Consider the following 22,522-nt stretch of genomic DNA (forward strand, 5'->3'; position numbering starts at 1 on the left):
CGTCATACAAAGAACACACTGTCCAAGTTTCAGGTCTTTACGATCAGCGGTTTAGGCTGTGCATTGATCCATCAGTAGCGCGCGTAGTACTTGATCATTATTTTGCTGGGATGTGATTTTAAAACTGCGATATCTCCTAAGATATTTATTGAAATCGAATGGTGTAAAGGGCAAGAATGTTTAAAATTAAATACTTGTGGTGAATAATTTATTTATTTGGATAAGGATTAATATCATGTTTATAAAAACACCTTCGCAAATAATGCATTATTTTAAAACAGATTTTTTTTGCATAAAAATGGTTACTATGAGCCAAGCTTAAAAGATAGACATATGCTACCGCGGACTTTTTTAAAGAACTTTTAAAGGGGAACAATCCTGTCATACATGATTTTTGCGAAACTTTAACCGTTTACGCAGCGTCAGCTCTCAAAAGGAAAAAAATTCACTAATTTGAAATATTCTTGATTGGTGCTCCGCTCCTATTGGTCTTAGCGTGATGATAAATAGCCTAAAGCCTTCAGGAACTAACGGGCTATCCAACACAAAAAGAATTTTTCAAATCGGTCCAGTAGTTCCTGAGATTAGCGCGTTCAACCAAACAAACAAACAAACAAACAAACAAACAAACAAACAAACTCTTCAGCTTTATAATATTAGTATAGATAAAAATCAGATTTTATGGTATCCTCGTTGTGGATAAAAAAGTACCGGATAACATATTCAAAAACACCAATTTGAACAAATCATTTCAATATTAAATCTCGAATTCAGGATTCAATAAATTGGATATTTGCCACCACTCCCCAATAATTCTGAAGCACAACTTTATTATAAAGACACTTCAATCTGGTCTTAAAAACTTAATTAATTTTAAATTAAGATTTTTGATTGCATTGTAATTGAAAAAAGTATGTAGTTTACTTGATTTGACAAAATAGTGACGTCACTTGCTTGTATTGCCATACAAACACTATGGGAGAATCGTTTTGACAGTTTTAAAAAGTACGTCAATGGATTGGTGGTGGCAACACGTCTATTTTAATTAAATAATTTCAAAATTTCCAGTTAACAATATCAGACCGCTCCAACTTGGTAGACGACGTGTTTGCGCTGGCCGAGACTAAGGCAGTGCCGTACGGGCTAGCGCTCGACCTGACTGGCTACCTGTCGGTGGAAGAAGACTACGTGCCCTGGGAGACTGCTTCGGCGGTCTTCTCGAGACTGGCTGACAAACTGATGGGGACTGTGGTGCATGATAAGCTGCAGGTAGGAACGAAATACACCAAAAGGCTCCCGAAAAAATATCAAGTAACATTATGAATGTGTTAGCCAACATTTTATTTGCAAAAACTTCAGTAAGAATCAGTTAATCAGTTTCGAGGAAATCCCTGATCCCAATTCGTGGAGTCCCGAGTTCGATTCCAGTAGGGCGTATGGTAGGTAAGGAAATCTATATTTCCTAATCTGGCTTGCGTCAGGGGTATTGGTAGACCCACCCGTAGAATTATTAAGATTTCTAGTTCGAAATAACGATTACACCTCACAACAGCATTTCTGATGATTGGGTTATGTTACATGATATTAGTCCAATTTTTAATGACGATTTCAAATCTGTGATTGAAATATCTGTATCAGCTTTGGTTAAAAAAATATGACACTTGGGTCTTTTTGTAAAAAAACACTCTTTTTTTAGAGATGATCCTATTTTATGAAGTTGTGAAGTTGAAAAAACTTTCTTTTATTTGACTTCCTTGCTGATGCTGAAGGCAGACAGCTCTTCTGAATGATTCAACAGCAGTCAGCCATCATGTGTGCATTCCAGTGGCCCTGATAGCGTCCCTCTATCGTACGAAGGCCCTGGTGGATTTGCTCGCCATGTTCTTCACTTAGATCCTTAAGAGTTGTGATAAAATTGTTCAGGTGATTGCGAAGAGAGTGTAATTCGATGTTTATATTACATCCAACCAAAAAAACATGTTTGTAAGTGACTCATACGTTGTTCGATGTGTAAGAATAGTAATATTTTTTCGGATTTAACAAAAAAAAAAATTAAAATGCCAAAATAACTCATCTATGTCTTTTCGGAAGACTTGAAGATCCTAAATATCTAAAACGATCGTTTAAACCATCTTGGCTACATGGTTTTGAAAATTTCGGGTCAAATTCAAAGTCTCTACCACACTGACAGTTTTCGCCTCAAAATCCTCATGTGAAGTATCAACATGAGGTTCAGGTGACTTCTTAGGGTTGAAAAGACGTCTACATGCCAAACGTATGCAAGGAATTACCATTTAGTTCAATATTTTTTGGTTAATACCATTTTTGTTCAAAAATAAAAAAAACAGTCGTCGCGATGGTTCAAGGGTTCCTTTCAGATCATAGCGGTTTCGTACCTAAATCTACACATATTCTTATTTGTTTATAAACGTAAAAACTCAACGCATCTTTTCCACGCCTTTTGCGGAATTTAAGGCTTATCTTTCATTTCCACTGGGTCCCCAAACTAATTTTTGTAAGCCAATTTTACGAACTTTGTCACATTTAAACGGATTATTTAAACATATCCTCTCCGCAAATGAAACAAAATTAATTTAGATCATTCATACAAACACTTCTTAATGCTACCATATTAAATTATACCAAGAAAACATAGTATTTTTTGAACTGTCGGCGAATTAAGACTGAAATTTAGCAATTTTTGAGTGAAAGCTATAACACGTAAACAACAGCTGCTACGAAAAAATGGACGGCAGATTCAGAATCAGCGACGTCAAATTAGTAAACATCATGTAATGAAAGTCAATCATCAGCCAAAAGTTGCAATTTTGTTGTGCAGTGTTATAGGTCGTCCCGTGTCGTGTCGTGCGTTTATTAATTTGTTCAACAAGTCAAATAGTTCAAATAGTTTTTCTTCCACAGAAATATATTCAAAAGCTTGTGAGTCCTTTGTATGCGAAGCAGAGTTGGGAAAGAAGTAAAATTGGTGTAATTGAAGGGTAAGTAATCTATTTGTTCAGATCATGTAAATATACCATATAATAATCTTTGAATTCTAGTTTAAAATAATAGGCTATGGCCAGTTATGAGATTATGTTATAACAACCTGGATTTTTGTTCCTTCTTATTTCTAGTAGAACTGGTTAATTAAATAAGAACTTTAAACCTTTTTCAGATTATTAAGAACAAGGATACTATCCCTGGCCACAAGGTGTCGATTGCCAGAAGCCGAGGATAAAGTGAGGGCCCTATTCCTGGACTGGCTGAACAACCACGGGACTGACAAAGCTTCCACCATAGAGCCTGACCTTAGGGACTTCGTCTATTATTATGGTGAGTTGACAACTAAGGCCTGGCCCGTGAGCACGTAGAATCCCGTCCAATGACCCCAAGCTACCCATCCCTATCGCTCGCGCGTAATAATGTTGCTGTCGCGCTCACACACTGCGGGCGCCCGTCGCACAGTCGCGACAGCAACATAATTACGCGCGAGCGATAGGGATGGGTACCTTGGGGTCATTGGACGGGATTCTACGTGCTCACGGACCAGGCTTTAAACATTGACATAAAACCGAACTGCTATAAGATAACTTTTGAAAACCTCACTCCAAAAACAAAATTTGCCGAAGACCTAACTTTGTAAACACAACTTTCTGAAAAGTAACTATGAAAACCCAACTATTTGAAAAACCTAATTTCGAATAGCTAACCTAACTTCAAAAACCTTTAAGACGTATTTATTACAGACTAGCTTTTGCCCGCGGCTTCACCCGCGTAAAATTTCGTTTGTCACAGATCGTCATAAATTATAGCCTATATGTTATTCTGGGTTATAAACAATAATACTGTAAAGTTTCATCAAAATCCGTTCAGTAGTTTTTGCGTGAAAGAGTAACAAACATTCAGACATCCAAACTTTCGCATTTATAATATTAGTAGGATGGCCTAGAATCGTCAAATCGGGTGTAACTGCACTAATTTATGTTTTTGTTTTCCCTACAGGTATGAAATCTTCTAGCCAGGCCGAATGGGATAAGCTTTGGCAGATTTACCTGAAGGAAGAAGATGCGCAGGAACAAACTAAGCTAAGGAATGCGCTGGCAGGACCGCGGGATCCTGAGCTGCTTAAAACGTAAGTTCATTCAACCCTCAAAACGATGCAAATAAGTGCGGAAATGTACGGAAGATTCAAATAAAACAGACGTAGCAATATTTTGATACTTCTAAATCTTTATAAAAATCCCAACATAATCCCTTTCAAAACTGTACCTTAATTAATGAACGTCGGTAGTATTTTTTTTTTCTTTCTAATAAAGCCCAAACTTCACCTTCTTCCAGGTACTTATATCTATCCTGGGATGAAAAGAACATTCGCAGTCAAGACTTCCTAAACGTGCTGCATTACATCAGCTCCAATCCGTCTGGCACTGCACTAGTGTGGGACGAAGTTCGCTCGCGCTGGCCGGAGCTAGTAGACCGATTTACTCTTAACAGCCGGTACCTGGGAAATCTGATACCTGGCATCACTAGCTCGTTTAACTCGCAACTTAGGCTTAAAGAGGTACGTAATCAGAGAATAAGTAATAGCATAAGCTCGTTCACTCCTACCTCCTGCCTCCTTTAGCTCATTTACCTCAGGAATTACGTGAATCATTCGATACTATCATAGCTAGCTAACAGGGCATCACTAGCTTGTCTAACTCGCGACTTAGGCTCAGAGTGTACTTTACTTGTACTACTAGTAGGACATTCGTCCAATAGCCTAAAGCATGGCACACATGTATTGTGCTATGAGATGAAATCAGAAATTAAATTCTAAAACCTCTAGCTCACCGTTTAGCTCAGACCAGTACATAAACATGCAAATTAATTGAAAGGAGAGTTACAATACTTTTATTAATAGCGACCTGAGTTTTTTTTTTGCGTTGCTTCCATTAAAAAATATATTACCATTAAAAAATATATTTGCACGTAAAAGGTCCTATTAAAAGCAAACTTCCAAAAAATTTATGTAACAACAATCTTTTTCAATTGTTTTAAACTCTCATGGTTACTAACATAATAATTATTATTTTCGGATACTTTAAGTGCTGTGTCGAGAACAGTTGCGAGAAAATTGTGAGTTGGTAAACAGTGGCATGATATACGGAAGGTGGCCGGTAACTCCGTGACCATGGCGCTTGCAACAGTGCCGAAATATCGGAAACTCAAAATTGAGGTATATGGTAGCAATAATCCCGTAAATGGTAATGATTATAATCTTTTTATTGTTCTAGATGGAGGCGTTCTTCGAGCAGTACCCAGAAGCGGGCGCGGGCGAAGCGGCGAGACGTCGCGCGTTAGAGACCGTCAAAGGCAACATCAAGTGGGCCGGCTCGCACCAAGCCGCGGTAGCCGCCTGGCTGGAACAACACGTAGACTAACGCGGTACTTACTTGATCTCATCTTAACCCTTTCACTGCATACAGGGTGCCTTTGAAATCATCGGCATCCTTTTAAAATAAGACTAAAGCCTGCTGCTGCTGTCACGCTCGCACACTCACTGCGGGGCGCGGGCGCCCGTCGCACAGTCGCGACAGAAATATAATTACACGCGAGCGATAAGGATGGGTAGCTTGGGGTCATTGGACAAAATTCTACGTGCTCACGGACCAGGCTTTACTCATATACACTCGGCATTAAATAAATCGACCCGCCCGCGACGCGAACATTAAAGATTTTCTTCTGACACAATCATGGTACCCCAACAATATTGGTGTTATTTAAAATCTCAATAAATATCTTTAAAAAAACACATTTCATTTCTTAATAAATGATTAACATCCCAACTAATATTATAAATGCGAAAGTAACTCTGTCTGTCTGTCTGTCTGTCTGTCTGTCTGTCTGTCTGTCTGTCTGTCTGTTACGCTTTCCCGCTTAAACCTCCCAACCGATTTTGATGAAATTTGGCATAGAGATAGTTTGAGTCCCGGGAAAGAACATAGGATAGTTTTTATCCCGGTTTTTGAAACAGGGACGCGCGCGATAAAGTTTTTCTGTGACAGACAAAATTCCACGCGGGCGAAGCCGCGGGCGGAAAGCTAGTATACCATAAATGTGACTTGAAAAAAGACCTCACTTTGGGCTCACCTCTGGGATCAATAGGCTAGTTGCCACTATTTTTATTATTTGATAAAACGGTTCATTACGATTATTTTACACCATAAAAAAAATATGAATTTTTTTTGAAGTAGCTATCCTAATATATTTTAAATTTTAAATTATATTTTATCTATACAGCCATAAACGCCGTCCGCCATGATGGTCTATTAATTATCTGTGCCGTGACGTCACTATTCTTGTAAACAATACGCGTGAATAACATAACCTTTTTATCGGAATTTACCATGGCTTCGAAAGGATTACATGATAAATATAGTAATTACCACTATTGTATCGTGCGGGAATGTCAGAATACATCAATAAAGAACCTAGAGAAGTTGTGGATTAAAGTACCCAGTGATGAGAATATGCGGAACTCCTGGTTACAACTAGCTAAAAGAGATCCCGTAACTCTGTCCAGTTGAACTGCAGTGTATTTCTGTGAAGATCACTTTAATGTACGTACAATAAACTAACAGCAGATTATTTTTTCAATTTTCACTTTAAACGTTCAGGTGAGGTTATAAAATATACTAAGTCAGTCAATTTTAATTGCATGTTGATCATCATTTAAATGATTTATTCATGTAATTTGTTCGTTTCAGAATTGCCTAAGGAGGATGCTGTACCATTCTTCTGTTGAGGATAAGATTTGTGACAAAATAATGCAAGCAGAAAAATGTAATCCTCACTTCAGAGATAAGGCAGTGCAAGCTGAGCCAGAACATGCATCATGCCAAGTAGTTTCAAATTATGATCACAAGGTCACTCAAGTATCAATAATGAAACACTATAGAAGTAAGAAGGTGCAATTTAGTGCAACTCTGAAAGATGTCATATCTTCACCAATAAAGTCTACGTCCCACCAATCAACTACAACATCTCCCAAGAAATCTACATTTAGAAGTAAATTGTCAACAAGAAGATTAGTTTTTTCAAGTGAGGAAAAATATGACAGTGATTATCATACACACCTTCTTCAGGATAGCAAATTTACAAGACTCTCATTCAATAAATTAAATGATACATACATAAAGTATTTTATTTTTATATCAGTCTATTGTACAAAATAGCTTTGTTTTATGGGTTATACCACAGAATAATAATAAGTACTACGTACAGAAGTTTTTCTTCGCGAAGGTATTCAAAAAAATGTATGCTCAATGTCATCAACAATATGGTGTAATTTAGCTTGTCTTAAGAGTCGAGCACCGTTTTGTTGACATACGTCAGTGATCGGTACTGTCTTGATGCCATAGGGCTGACTGCTACAAGAAGCTACTGTGTCGCCATCTAGCGCACCACACTTGCATTCACTGCTCTTCGCGGCAACGCGCAGCTACATGCGGCCGCCAGTTATATAGTGTAAGAGCTAGCACCTAAATATTTTATAACACACATAACTGTGACAATTTATTTCACGTGGGCGAAGCCAAAAAGCTAGTAAGAAATAAAAATTCAATTCAGTAGGTATTTCAAACCAAATTTTATTACATAAACAAACATTATACTAATGTCATTATGGGCCCTTAGTATGTGAAAACTGCAATTGACTATATTTCGCACTGTTTTCAATATTATGTATTACAGAACGTATGTGTGATGGGATGATATTTTCGAAAACACGATTAGAAAAATTTTTTCTCGAAAAAAAAAACATTTACCTCTGGATTTTTTTATAAAAGTTTAATATGACCGTGTTTTACAATAAAATTCCTATAAAATCACAAAGGTATCATGTTTGCCTCTTTGATTTCCTGGCTGTTTTAGATTTCAAAAACCTAAATATATTAATTTATTAACTTTCTGATAAAAATGTGAATGGCTCTTACGATGTCCCCCCCTTAAATCAAAATGTCTTTATTTGGTCTATATGCCCAACATCACTACGTAATAATTATTAAAAAAAAGTCGCTTTCCTGTCTGTCTGTCCCTATGTATGCTTAGATCTTTAAAACTATGCAACAGATTTTGATACGGTATTTAGGATTCCGTAGCCAAATGGCAAAAACGGAACCCTTATAGATTCGTCATATGTCTAGACAGACTATATGACGAATCTATAAGGGTTCCGGAAAAAAATGGCTGTTTCATACGGACGGACAGACATCCGTCCGTATGAAACAGCCATTTTTTTCCGAAACTATAAGAAAAATACTGATGAAACTTGGTATGTAGATGTATTCTGTGAACAGCATTAAGATTTTCACACAAATTAATATAGAAAAAAGCAATACATTTTGGTTTTCATTAAACCCATACGTGTGGGGTATCTATGGATAGGTCTAGGATAGGTATAGGATAATTAGCAACAGGGGAATTTTTCAACATGTTGCAAAAAAAGAGCTTGGAAAAAGCTCTTCGGAACTGGATGGGTGTAGGTTCAGTGCAAGAGCCACCTTGCTGCCTAATTGACCCAAAAAAGTTTTCAAGAGCGTCTTGATTTAGTCTTCGAGTAAATAAATACTGAAATCCGTTTTCTTTGAGATCTTTGTACAACATTTTGATTGCCTGGATAGATATTTGAAAATTAACAAAAGATTTGATGCGTTTTGTGTTGTTCTTTCCTGTTTTTTTATTTGTGGCTGTAATAGTCGAAAACATATTTGTAGCTTCAATTAAAACTTTTTTGTGTACGTCGGTTAATTTAAAGGCAGTTTTAAATTTGTTTTTATAACTTAGACTGCTGGAATTTAAAACATCAAAAAGATTACGTAACATTTATTTTTTGCATTCGGCTCTTGGTCTAACCCAAACGAAACACGAACAACTAATCACAACTAATGAACTAACAATGAACAAAGTTGATTAATTTAGTAATATGTAAATAATGAATTTGTTTTACGAGCTGTCCCGGCGTACTTCGTACCGCAAATTAATATAAAGTTGTTTAAGTGATTTATAAAATCGCAATATTATTTTTTTAAAGTAGGGTCATTGTGCTGGTTTTCTATCTAACTTCGGTTTTCGTCCATTTCACTGAGCTGCCATAAACACATGCGTAAAATTTGAATACAAAGTATTGTATTCACAGAAGGCAGTAGCCATCCCGCGCTAGTTTTGTTGCAATCTATAATGCCTAAGCAACAGTTCTACCTAAATGAAAATGTAATTTAAAAAGTAGAGAGTTCCAAAAAATTACGTAAATGCGCGGCCATACACCGGTCACCGGTACATTGCAGAAATCATCGCGCTAAAAAAAAAACGTGCTGACAGGAAAAGTTTTTGGCACGTATGTCTAATTGATAGCATTATAAACACAATTTTAAGTGTTTATTAAACTTCTTCATACAAAATTAAATCTTAGATGACTAAGGGTCATTTTTTTAAAGCATAGCTCAGGTCATATAGCATGCAAATCAACTCGGAAAGGGATCAACAACGTATCGCCTTTTGTGACATGGAGGTAATAGTGGAGAGGAAATATAGATCTATACAAAAATTCGACAAATTAATGACAAACAGCTGTTTATCTCTTTCTAACTTACCCCTGGTGATGTATAAAAAAAAGAAATAGATAATGTTTGGTCAGTACTCATTCTGGCAACATTTTCATGTGACGTCACTAACTACCTGACTTGTGCCGAGTAGGTACCTACATACAAGATTTAAGAAAACAACATATTTATAGGCAATCAACTGACAACTACACGCACACACACACACACAAATACCTGTCAGCTGATTGCCTATATTACGGCCATGTTGTTTTATTAAATCGTGTATGTATTTATAATGCGTGTAAGTGTGTGCGTAATGTACCGAGTACGTTTATTTTAAAGTTACGCCAAGTCCATGAGACATTGATATACGTCAGTGTTTTGCGAGCTGTCATTGCCCTTCGCGCGCTGTCATCGGCGAGGCAAGGCGTTTACGTTACGGTGCGGATTGTGTGTGCGTTGCAGTATGGACTTTAGTTGACTGCCTTTATGAGCACTCGAACGACATAAAATAATATGATACATTTATGTAAGGGTATTTTAAGATCACAAAGTTGGCAACTCCGATAGTTGGACGAAAACCAGCGCAAAGACCCTATCCTGTTTGACACCTATAATAATTGACAATAGCTGGCTCGGCGAACTTCGGCAAACTAATGTGTGACGTGAAGTGCCAAATTGCGGAAAATGTCGGAAGAAATACATGAATTTGCATGAATTATCATGAATAATAATAACCACTTATTTACCTCTCAGTGTCTTCAGGCAACTTAATTGTGTGTTTTTATTATTATTTAGGCAGTTAAATACTGCACAGTATTTTTTACACAGTATTTTTTTATTTTTTTCCATAATACAAGAGTACGCGTGCGTGTGTCAATGCTCGCTCGTATCTCGTATGTGACGCCTTGTCGAATCGCCTCCTGCCCCCCTAGACAAAACGCACTTTTTGATCGAATCGAAAATCGAATCCGTCAAAACTCCATACAAAAAAGGGGCTTTTCGACCACTTTTCGACTGCTTTGCGATTATAATTTGCACTTTGTCCGGCCCCCCTAGACAAAACGCACTTTTTGATCGAATCGAAAATCGAATCCGTCAAAACTCCATACAAAAAAGGGGCTTTTCGACCACTTTTCGACTGCTTTGCGATTATAATTTGCACTTTGTCTAGACCCACTGTAGGTGGGCTATCGTGCGTGTTTTGTTTTCGATGTGAACTCGCGGAGATGAACAGGCCTGGTTATACTCGTATATTCATAAATTATTAAAGGGGTAAGTATTCAAAAATTAGTCTCCCCACTATGTTGTAAGAGTAACTGCTGTGCAAAATTTCAAGTTTCTTACCCTTTTATACATAAGGCAAGAGGTTATTATGTATGATAGCATTGATATTATGTCAGTCAGTCAGGTAGCTTCTTCTTTTATACTACTGGTTTTCCCATGATTTAAGTTTATTCATCTCATACTCTCTCAGTTTATTCAGATACAAACATCTTTCTTTATAATAATTTACACTATTAGGTAAACATTAGATATGGAAACAGATTGATAGAAAAGAAAAAAAAATTGTTAATATCTTACTATTCAGAGCTTAGGCAATGTGAATTAAATGTGATTTTGAACAGAACAAGTTAATGAGTATTTTTGTCTTAATACTAGACTTACAAATAGGTAAAAATAATAAAGCTAATACTAAGAGTTAAATGATTTATTATTGAGTTACACTTTCAAATAGTTTAGGACAAATCGGCTCTTGGCCTCGTTTCATTGCAGCCGTCAACACAGACCTTGCACCAAAAATCTTTGCAACCAAAGAACCATCATGCGTTCTGCACCGACTAACTTTTTACCTCTTCATAATCTCCAACATGCTTGATAAACTGACATGATTTAATTTTTCGATTTTTGCATTCAATTACAAATTCCTCCATAACACTGGTATCTGGTTCCGGAACCTGATGTTTTGTGCTGCCGACTTTTGAACGATTGGATTTTTTTCAGTAGCATTCTACTGATGTGCAAGATGTCTCTTCACTGCGACGATGCAACTACATTAAAAATGCAACAGCATGTTTGCAGCCCCCTGCTGCAGCTGGACAATCTTGACAAACAACATAATCTCTTCTTCTTCATCAATGACTGCTGAAACTGATACTGCTTAGAGTGCACCTTATGTTCAGGACACATTTTACATTTCACAGTGTAGATTTTACTTTCCCTTTTAAGTTGAACATAACCAATTGCATCATCACCATAATATGATTCTCCTGCAGACCTGAAAAATAATATAATAGTTTAGCAATAAGTAGTTGGTCAGAGGTTAGAATACACTTATTAGTACTTATTTCCTTATTTTCAGTTAATGATGTGGTCTAAATTAAAAAAAAGGTTGTAAATGAACTGTACTTACTTAGTTAACTTAACATTCCTTAGCTTAGCTGAGCAGAAATCAGGATTTAAAGCAAACAATTTTGCAACCATCAATGTGTCGATTTTGAGCAGATTTGTGCTTTCTGCTTTCACAAACTCAGGATCCATGATAATTTTCAATAAATGCGAACTGTACAATATTTTTATGTGAAAACAAGGCGTTTATATCACAGATTAGAGAGTATGTCTAAAGGTTTATATGAAAGACCACGAATAACCTGAAACTAGTGTTTGACGTTTTGTTGTTTACAATATTGGTGACGTAGAAACATGGCGGACGGTGTTTTCAGTCAAGAGAAAAAAAAAGTAAATAATTAACGGGTTTCAGTTGAATTTTTACAGCAATCCCTTATTTATATTTATTGAAGTTTATATATTTCGGACCCTTGTACAGAATAATATTTGAATTAAAAGTTATTATGATAAATGGTGACATGAGGCAACTAGCCTATGTTCCGATACCACCTAAGTATCGATACCTACTCATTTCGATAATACTCAAATCTTTTTTCGATACTACTTAAATAAGTACTCCTAAAGTATCGATAGTTACTGATATCGATACTTTTTGGGACTTTTATTTTGTTTTATTATTTTGAGGGTGCTATCAATGAACGTTGAAGGACAATAATTTAAACAAAATTGAGAAGAAAATAACTATTTATTTATTATAAATGTTTATTAGGCTTATTATTAATTTAAACAAAACCTCTTCAGCATTAAGATTGCCCAAAAACAGTAACTTGTTCCTTGTTGGTGTCATTGTTGCACCGGCTTTGGAAAAAAGGCACTTGCTAGGAGCTGATGTTGCAACAACAATTAAATATTGCTGTGCATACTTGTAAAGACAAGGAAACACCAACTTCATGTCATCCCATTCTGCAAATGGGTTGCTTTTAAGAGAAACTACTGGATTTGATAAATAAAGAGAAACTTCATCTCGTTTTCGGTTGTTTTGCTGATTCGATTCGATACCAAGTATTTTTGTTTCGATACCGATTATGTATCGCAAAATTGATTCGATACAATAAATACTTGGTATCGAATCAAAAGTATCGAGTACCTACTCGTATTTATTAGTAAATTGGTCTAATTGAACCAATTTTTATGGTTATAAAACCAAATAATGATCTCACGTGTCCTATTTAACAGATGGATAGCGATTAATCCCAACTTAACTCTTCTCGTTTTATAGCCATAAAAGTTAGCTCAAGCGTAACTACCTATTTTTTAAGAAGTGACTGGATTCTTCTACAGACACATTTTTGGGGTAAAAACCTTTCCTTTAATGAAATGAAGTTTAGAACTAGGCTTTTAAATGGTGCCAATATTGGTGGGAAGTGGGGATGCATACTATTGAAAGTGTTTGTCGCGGGAGGGTCGATTTATTTGTCGAGTGTAGATAGGTACATGCCCCTAATATGAGAAAATTCCAATGAGTTAAATTTTCAATATTTATCCAAATTTAAAATCTTGTACAGACGACAGCACATCCATCAATACTGTGGTATCTTATTTCGATGTAAGGGTTATTTTACTACAAAATGAATAGGCTGATGTTGTGAACCTGAAAAGTGAAATTGCACTGCAGACCCACGATACCCCTGGCGATACCCCTGGTGGTATCGTGGGCCTCGTTAAAGAACTACACTTCAGACCCACGATACCCCTGGGAGTAAAGTTGGCAAACGAGGACCGGCGCGGTATCGTGGGTCTGCAGTGAAAAATTGAACTGCCTAAGGTGGGAATCTCTGTACTCAATGATACATAGTAAAAATTGGGCATGTACTATGTGTAGCACATGTTCTGTTAAAAGTCTGGATCCTGCCTAGACCACTAGGTTTCCCCACAATGCTACTGCCCAATGTGCTCAAACGAGAGAATAGTAACATTAGAGAACATACTCTATGTAGCACAGGGACCGTTACCGTTAAAACCTAGAGAACTATCGGACTCTTCTTAAATCTATATTCTAACACTTCTACTCCTGTCTATCCAGGATCTACGGCCATTGACCACGAATCAAACCAGACCAGTAAAGGGTTATAGTCCCAGATAAACTTATCAAAATAAATAAACTTGAATTGAACTGGAAAAGTCGCAATTCTTTTTTATTCTTTTTAATGCTGCTAGTTGGACCCGGGCTGAATAAAAATGTATACTAAACCAAATTATGTATAGAATCATATTGTAAATAGAAATCATAAGTTGTATTACCTAATTGTTATTTAAATAAGTTATTATTGTTATGGAATCATGTACGAATTTAATACTATTGTAAAAGTCTAATAATATTTTATTAAAAGTATTTTAATCTACATTTTAGTGCATTTTATTGAAATAATAAAGTAAATAATAATTTATTTGCGTTAAATCTAAATATTTACTTTAATTTCGCGACTATTTATTTATGTGACCAGCCATCCATCAATCCGCACTGTGCTAAAATAATCTGACGCCCGTATTAACAAACGTTACTATGAGGTCTCACAGTGCGCGTGACACACACACACAAACCAATCACAGAGCTCCATTCAACGCTGTGCGTTCGATTTGCTACTTCACTTAAGCAAGCATCGTTTGTGAATACGGGCGTGAGTCAACTGTTGTTGCGTCGAGACTTGTGAGGCCGTAGTGTCTGCAGCTTCATGTAGCGGCTTATTGTTCTTTTTTATCCTTGTTTACTCCAAATATTCCCATCACATTACTTGTTTTTCCCGCGATACTCGTACTTGCAGTGAATTAATGAATTCGTGAATGATTCACTTCAAAAAACAAACTTAATAAATTCGACAGAAGTGTCAATTTACTCTGGTTCTTCTCACAGCCTTCTAGAGAGTTCGGTGAGCGCAGCTTCATACATATTATTGGTGGATTTTATCTTTGCGGTGTGATCTGACTCAATGCCCCTGCTCTAGTAAAATTTTCCATGACAATTGCATCACTACATTATATCGTGCAAAAATCTAAGTAAATGTAGACAATTTATCTACTAATATGACCCCATTATCAGCTCATTTCCGTATTACAGCATAATAACTATAAGCTGTGCGTAAAACCTGAAATTTTTTTTTTGAATTACTTGAAATTGGAGCACAGGCTAGAAGTAATAATAATGTTATTCTTATTATTATTCATAAATAAACATACGAAACCTTATGCCAAAACCATTGCGAAGACGTGGTCTAAACTTACCTGAACAAACGAAGGTAAATCCACCGAAATGAATGGGCCTGCTTTAAAATACCTTGGCATCATCATACCCATGCCTAGTATCACCAGTTCTTGGCGTATGCGAGGGCTGAGGCACCAGTAGGCAGCCCCAAATGGACCGTCGCCCATTCCTATTGAACTCTGAAAAATATATGAAAACTGTTTAAAAACATACGCTAGGTAGACAACCAGTAAGCCTCGGCACAGACCACCGACTTTTAGTTGGCCGATAGTTGGGTCGAGCTGTTAATCAGTATGGAGATGTATGAAATGCGCACATTACCTACACCGATTTGGTATCGGCCGATTCTTCATACAAATCAGAATCGGACCCAACTATCGGCAAACTACTTTTCTGCGCCTAGAAAGAAAGCGTTAGTTGTAGGAAACGTGCATTTATTCTGAAATGAGGTTTACATTGCAGAAGCATAACTCTTTCATTTGCTAGAGCCAATTGAATGATTCCGTCTATACTGCCACACGCTGGCCAGACGGGTTGGGGAGTCCCCTCCCGATCATCAACATGAAATTAAATCTACAGTTCAATTTGAATGGAGTTTTCAAGCTGCAATTACACGCAATATAACATAATCCCGACCCGCTAAAACCACTAAGGCCCGCTCAAATCACGTAAAATACCTTACATAATAAGACTAAAATGCATTTGCGTCAAACCAAAACACTTTTTGGGCATCTGAATAAAAAGTTAAGATAAGCGAATATACTCGCAAATTCCCTTATCATCGTATCAACTTGATACTTATTTATTTAAAAATGAACAAACGTCAGTAACATGTGCCCATTCACGTACGCACATTAAGTAATAAGTGTCAACTTGTACGTTGTTATCGCCCATGATGTGCAGTATTAGATGAGACCTATAGTTCAAATCGACCTTTCATTGACGTCAAGGTTAGGAAAGTTTACTGAGTCTGTACGCCTTTCCAATTGTGCAATAAAACAGCAATTGGCTTCATCACAATCACAATATTTATGCATGAGCTATACTAGACGGTTAAATTATACCTACTGGTAATATAAAAATAGATATATTATATCTGTATGGACGTATTTATTTAAGGTAATTGGAATATTTACAATTTTGAACTTCCTTCAGTATTGTTTTGCTGTTAAAATACAACTTTCCGGGACCTAAGGGTCTCGTTCACCATCTCCGAGTAGGTAGTGTAAAGTAGGCTATTCGTTGCTTAAAGTCACGAGTAGCAATTTGTCGAATTTCACCATCTCGGAATAACGCTAAATTACTCCTTATTTTACTTGCTAAGTAGTGGTAATAAGGAAATAACTAATTGGAACTTTACTCGGAGACGGTGAAAGAGGCCCTTATTCTTTTTAGGAACGATTTTTCAGGAAGTTTAAGAGATTGCCGGAGGAGCTTTGGCATTTTCCAAGAAATACTTCATAGTCTTCTGATTACGCTGTCGGACTGACCCTCGATGATGCAATTCCCTGACCCTTTCTATTCCTCCCAAATAGCGTGGTGAGTAATTAAGCAGAGACTAATATTCTGGTTATTAATAGCTGTTAAGATAATGGAAGTTAAACTCGTGAACGGTACACGTGATTGAATTGAATTTTATCGTCGCCTTTAATACATTGAATGATGAGAAATTAGTGCAATGCGGGTGCAAAGATAATGTATGTTTTTTATGACTTCTTTGCTCTTTGTACTGTTTGTCTTGTACTATTTTTTATTAGGTCAAATACCTACCTGGTGCAGAACGTTGTGTCCAAAATGACAAAAGAGATAAAGCTGCGTAAGAGTCGCGCACATAAACTGCAGTAAGCTCGCAAGTTCCATGCGACTCAATTCCTGAATGAAATAATATTACGTTTAGTTGTATACCTAGTATGTTTGTGTTTTTATTACGCTAAATGCGATTTAACTTACCGAATTGAGCCTTACTGCAACTGAGCATAGAGTCAAGGTCGCTACGGAAAAGTACACCCCCAGTATATTCTGCAGTTGTTTTCCCAATTCGTCACATGTACTAAAACAAACATTTCAGTAGATAAGTATGAATATTATATTATAATGAAGACTACGGTATCTACGAGGATTTTACAATACGTACAATACACTTACTTCATGAGTAGACAATGAGTTTTGTGGCATATAATTATTCTGTGATGTGCGCGATCCTCTCTTCTTTTCGACAAATTACACGATGCTCCACTTCCACCTGTATGACTGCTGTAATCACGAATCAAAGAAAACTGCCCGCAAATAAAAATCATCACGCCAATTGATGTCAAATCAAAAGTAATGTGAACCAATACGCAATAAGTTGCTGAAATTGTCTCTACCGCCACATTCGTTAAGTACCCAATAAAACTCCATGAATCAAATGGCGCCCAACCTGGCAGAACGTGAGGCTTCTCATAATCCTCATTGCCAGTCAATATCAAAAGGGCAAATTCTGCGAACGGTGACAGAATGTAAATAATTGCTGTAAATCCATACATTCTGCTCAAAACAGTTGAGACAATTTGAAACTTTTTGGTGTAAGATTCGATGTAGCTTGGGAAAGTAAATGTATCATTTTCGTCGTCACTCTCATATTCCACGTTCGAGGTCTCATTCTGGCACTGTGTATTTTCTAACTGCTTGATGTTGTCCAAAAGCATTTTCCATTGCTTGTGGTTTCGACATAGAGACAGGAGCTTAAGAATTCCCATGCCACAAAAAGACATGACGCTGAAGCATTCAAATACCTTGTCTATGTCGTCTTTTGCATTGAACAAACCAATAATTTGCAATCCTTGGGTTAGTACAAAAGAAATTATAGCAAATATGGCCAGCCAATGTATTTTGATCCCATCACTCACACAAAAGGTCAGCCCTATGTTCTCAATCCTATGGGTGATCATGGTCACTAAGATATTTTTCTGCAGGAATTCATTATCTTTTTTTATTAAGACAATTCGGGAGCGGTATTTATTTTTCTGTAACAATATTTTCTATGATAGAATAATTTTATGTTATAAAATATACTAACCAAATTTTTAATCACTTATTTTGAGCAAGTAGAGTAGGTAAGTAACTAATTGGGTAAGTAATACTGATATTACCTTCCACTTCATAATTATGAAGTGTTGTTGAAGAACTAATTAGTAAGGATTTCGTTTTTAGTCTTATAAGTGCAAGTGTTCTCCAACAATGCTGAAGTACACAATTAAATGGTAAGTGAGACAGATACCATCGACTCTTTTACCATAGAGCTCTATGCAGGTATGATCGCGTCGAAAAGTACTATTGCCACAATGGATTAAAGTCATCCAGTATCTAAACCATGTAGCAATACTCTTCATCTATTTGATTTGTTCATGATGCCATTAACTTACGGGAAAAATGCCCTTAAACGCGTTGACGTCACAGCGAAAGAAGTTAAATTTTCATGAGCAGGCTACGTTTGTTTGTCAATGTCTAGGTATATTTTACTACAAACACTTCGCTCTCATTTTTAGAATTAAAAATGTATTCCTTCAAAAGTATTCATGTTCTTATTGGAAAAGCTTTTGTCTTCAACTTCACGAACAAAAACACCATGCATTATTTGCACTCAATCTACGAGAGCTCCGCCTATTTCATGTACCAAAACAATGAAAACGAAACCTTAATTAGACATTTGCAGTCTAACACACGAATCAAATCAATATGTTACCAACTAATCACGTATCGCGAACGAGTTTATCGAAGTAAAACACTTTGTAGCTGAAACCGTTTAATTTACTGCTTTTAATGATACATAACTAGTGGGTATATTGCACAAGCAAGCACATTCAAAATCCATATTCATTTTTCAATTCATTCTAAATCGTGAACACGTTGAGATCAGATAGTCCTACCAGCTGGAAGATCGGAAGTCTCCACCGGAGCTGTCCCAGCCCGAGCCTGATCTGAAGCTGGAGTCTCCCCATGAAGAGCTGTCTCGTGCGGAAAATTCGCCATCTCCATACCCGTTAGATCCCCAGATTGAACCGGAGCTTCTTCCAAATCCTCCGTTGGATCCCCATCCTGACCCAGAGCTTCGTCCAAAACCATTTGATCCCCAAGATCCGCCTGAGCTCCGTCCAAGGCCGTTAGATCCACCCCACCCTGAGCCGAAGTTGCTGGATCTTCCGAAGCTACTGCTGCCTCCCCAGCCGCCTAAGCCAGAGCGGGCGGATGCCACAGAGGGGAAGCCGCCACCGCCACCGCCGCCGCCTTGCCAGCCACCGCCACCTATCAAGCAAATGATCATTATTTCTGTAATGTGCTGTAAACAATAGCAGTAGTTAATCCTACTAATATTATACTAAAATGGGAAAGTGAAATTTGTATGGATGTCTGGATGTTAACATGTTTGTTACTCTTTCACGCAAAAACTACTGGACGGATTTTAATGAAACTACAGTATTTTCAGCATAGCACGGTTTGTGACTTGTGACACGTTCGTAAGGTAAGTACGGTTTTTAATTCTTAATATTTGACATTATTTGTTCATTAACTTACCAGGTAGAGCCATAACGCCTGAAGAAATGGCAACTACAAGCGCGAAGAGCAGTGATACCGTCTGCAATTAAAGTAAAAGTTTATAAAATGTAGTAGGAACTGGTAGCTATTTTATTACAATGACAGAGAATTAAAATTAGCACCTAATATTTTAACTAGATAACAGGGAAAAATGCTACCATGCGTTTGTATATGACTGAAGCTCACAATTTCGTCACTGGAATTAAATGTTCAACATCTTAAACTTTAAGCTTGTACAGAGTTAGTTACACTGACTTGCAATGAAGGCTTTTTCTTTGCAAATATTAAATATAATATTACATAAAATTATATTAGTTAAGTATTTACATTTGCCTATTGACCCATTATTTTTCTATAAGTATTCGTTTTGTGTTGTTATTGTTTATAATTTGTGCTTACTGTGATCAATAAATTCTATTCTATTCTTGTATTCTATTCTATATAGATGAATCTATAAAACTTACCGCCATTTTGGAAGCTCGCCTGGATGTGATATCGATGTTGGTTCCACCAGTCCTTATATACCGGCTGCATCCCTAGCATTTGGTTTTTGTGCATCGCAATGAATGGCCTATAATGTGTGTCGATTAATATTCTTCATTAGCTTGTCACGTTCGCAGCATTAAATGGGATTACGCCTACTGTGGCGACGAGAAGGCTTGGACTGCGGATGTTGGGAAAACCGACGAATTTCTCAAGGTTCCGACCATTCGATAAAAAATCTGAATTACTTAAGTATTAAGATCATTTGTGTCTTACGCCCGTATTCACAAACATTACTATGAGGTCTCACAGTGCGCGTGGACGGACAAGGTGACACACGAACCAATTACAGAGCTCTGTTCAACGCTGTGCGTTCGATTTGCTGCTTCACTTAAGCAAGCATCGTTTGTGAATACGGGCGTTAATAAGTTGATGACAGAAAGATTTAGAAGGCTTGAAGAATGAAGATCAGGCGTTGCGAACATACCTATTACGTCATGGTGTCTAATTAATGAATCGTTTCAGGTATCTAATTTAATTAGGCATATCTAATATTTAAATTTTTGGGCTAAAATATTTATTAGAATATTTAGTCTTCTGTACAGATAACAACATAATTATAACGAAATATTGTTTTGTGTATAGGTAATCGTATTCCCTATTCCTACCTATCATAACAAATTTTGATGTAGGTAATTTATAGGAAGACAGTGAAAGATAAATATTAAGTACCTACTTACTTATAAAAACAATACGCAACAGCCTCACAGTCAACTGACAATCAAATAATGTGTTCTTGACAAGCATTGTTGTTGCCATGACGTTAACTTCAGTGTAATACGATTCGATATTGTTTTTGTTTATTTCATCATCATCATCTCAGCCATAGGACGTCCACTGCTGAACATAGGCCTCCCCCAATGCTTTCCATGTTTCCCCGTTGGTAGCGGCCTGCGTCCAGCGCCTTCCTGCTACCTTTATGATGACGTCGGTCCACCTTGTAGGTAGACGTCACACGCTGCGTTTTTCGGTACGCGGCCTCCTCTCCAGAACCTTGCTGCCCTATCGGCCGTCAGTTCTGCGTACTATGTGCCCTGCCCATTACCACTTCAGCTTGCTAATCCGTCGGGCTATGTCAGCGACTTTAGTTCGTTTACGGATCTCCTCATTTCTCATTCGATCTCGTAAAGAAACACCGAGCATAGCCCTCTCCATAGCACGCTGTGCAACTTTGAGCTTCTGTTTGTTTATTTTTTTTTGTTTCATTACTTATAACAAAAGTGAATATCCATCGACATTATTATAATTTACAGTTAAAATTAGTGATGATTACTTTTAAACACACACGTTTAAATGAAAACTGCAATTAGAAATTGAAGAGTTTGCAATCCTGAAAAATTACACTGAAGGAATGGTAAAAAGGATGTACCTATAACAAATTATATACTATGTTATGTTAATATTAGTAGGTAGGTGCATATATTTACCATTCAGTTTGACTTTAGATTTTTTTCAAGATTGAAAACTTCAGTTTCTAATTTGAGAAAGTGTCAAAGAGTTAATTTTAATGTTGTCTGTTGTTGTCATGATGCAGAATCTTTGAATGATGATCCAAAGTTCAAGAGGTCATGTTTATGCATCATGATAGATATTATCAACAATAAGTAAACACCTTTATGATAGGTAATTTAATATTCTTACAATCTACAAGTATGTACCTACCTATATTAGGTAAACATAAACTGATTCGGTATCCAAATCTAATGATTTTGTAGTTTGATTTTCATTACTCTTTATTACAATAGAGACACAAAATAAAGAGCATTTATAGGATCCATAAAAAATAAAACTCTCATTCCCACCGCTGCAACTCCTGTGTAGCCAGGATCTACAGCTTGATCGCCAATAAAAACTCAACCAGTGAAGGTCTTTGTCCCGGGGGGAAAGTTAAACTGTCATTAGACCCGCAACAAAATTAATTAGAAGAACATAATAATATGAGGAAAACAGGATCCATAAAATGGAATGTCTAAATTCAGACAATTAGAAACAACCTCCTAAATTAGACGAATTAGATAATTGAAGGGAAATAAACGAAGTAACGAACGAGTTACTTTAACGGTAACTTTTTTTATAAAAAGTTTTCAGTTAGATATACACTCGCGAGCAAAACTATGGAATCACTAACATGAAGTTGTTTCCACGCGAACTTGTGTACTAACGAATTTGTTAGTAACAAAAAAGTGGCACCATTTTAAAGATTAAACTTTTA

At 36.7% G+C, this 22,522-nt stretch overlaps 3 protein-coding genes across 6 annotated transcripts in view; 1 reads left to right on the top strand and 2 right to left on the bottom strand.

The window, feature by feature from the left end:
* The window catches only part of LOC135072448 (glutamyl aminopeptidase-like), a 36,245-nt gene extending 21,908 nt beyond the window's left edge, over positions 1-14,337 (top strand). For 3 of the 4 annotated variants that reach the window (XM_063966348.1, XM_063966349.1, XM_063966352.1), the window contains 7 exons: positions 1,069-1,269; positions 2,923-2,999; positions 3,176-3,333; positions 4,003-4,132; positions 4,339-4,561; positions 5,277-5,427; positions 6,750-8,630. In XM_063966348.1, the coding sequence (XP_063822418.1) occupies positions 1,069-1,269; positions 2,923-2,999; positions 3,176-3,333; positions 4,003-4,132; positions 4,339-4,561; positions 5,277-5,423 (936 nt within the window). In that variant the 3' untranslated portion in view covers positions 5,424-5,427; positions 6,750-8,630. Of the gene's footprint in view, positions 1-1,068; positions 1,270-2,922; positions 3,000-3,175; positions 3,334-4,002; positions 4,133-4,338; positions 4,562-5,276; positions 5,428-6,749; positions 8,631-14,016 lie in introns of those variants that run through there. The other variant, XM_063966351.1, reaches the window with a different exon arrangement.
* A 70-nt stretch (positions 14,338-14,407) lies between these two features.
* Positions 14,408-18,410, bottom strand: LOC135072456 (odorant receptor 94b-like). The gene is made up of 6 exons (XM_063966364.1): positions 18,324-18,410; positions 17,338-18,197; positions 17,143-17,242; positions 16,963-17,064; positions 15,213-15,371; positions 14,408-15,076 (listed from the first exon to the last, which is right to left on the bottom strand). Exons 1-6 carry the CDS (start codon positions 18,333-18,335, stop codon positions 15,032-15,034), a joined length of 1,278 nt encoding a protein of 425 aa, XP_063822434.1. The 5' UTR covers positions 18,336-18,410; the 3' UTR covers positions 14,408-15,031.
* Positions 18,411-18,959: 549 nt separating this feature from the next.
* LOC135072910 (keratin, type I cytoskeletal 9-like) lies at positions 18,960-20,781 on the bottom strand. Its single transcript, XM_063966935.1, has 4 exons — positions 20,738-20,781; positions 20,232-20,489; positions 19,747-19,807; positions 18,960-19,476 (listed from the first exon to the last, which is right to left on the bottom strand). The coding sequence occupies exons 2-4, from the start codon at positions 20,235-20,237 to the stop codon at positions 19,097-19,099; spliced, it is 447 nt and encodes a 148-aa protein (XP_063823005.1). The 5' UTR covers positions 20,238-20,489; positions 20,738-20,781; the 3' UTR covers positions 18,960-19,096.
* Positions 20,782-22,522: the final 1,741 nt, after the last annotated feature.

The sequence above is a fragment of the Ostrinia nubilalis genome, chromosome 6 (genome assembly GCF_963855985.1).
Source record: "Ostrinia nubilalis chromosome 6, ilOstNubi1.1, whole genome shotgun sequence".
Classification (NCBI taxonomy): Eukaryota; Metazoa; Arthropoda; class Insecta; order Lepidoptera; family Crambidae; genus Ostrinia; species Ostrinia nubilalis.

Bases quoted from the DNA above. Each gene is read 5' to 3' on its own strand.
- LOC135072910 (XM_063966935.1), bottom strand. The intron at 19,477-19,746 runs GTAAGTTAATGA...TTTGCTTGATAG, and splicing joins AGGCGTTATGGCTCTACCTG to GTGGCGGTGGCTGGCAAGGC.
- LOC135072456 (XM_063966364.1), bottom strand. The intron at 17,065-17,142 runs GTAAGTTAAATC...TATTTCATTCAG, and splicing joins TTGCAGTAAGGCTCAATTCG to GAATTGAGTCGCATGGAACT. The intron at 15,077-15,212 runs GTAAGTTTAGAC...AAAAAATTTCAG, and splicing joins ATTTACCTTCGTTTGTTCAG to GTTTTACGCACAGCTTATAG.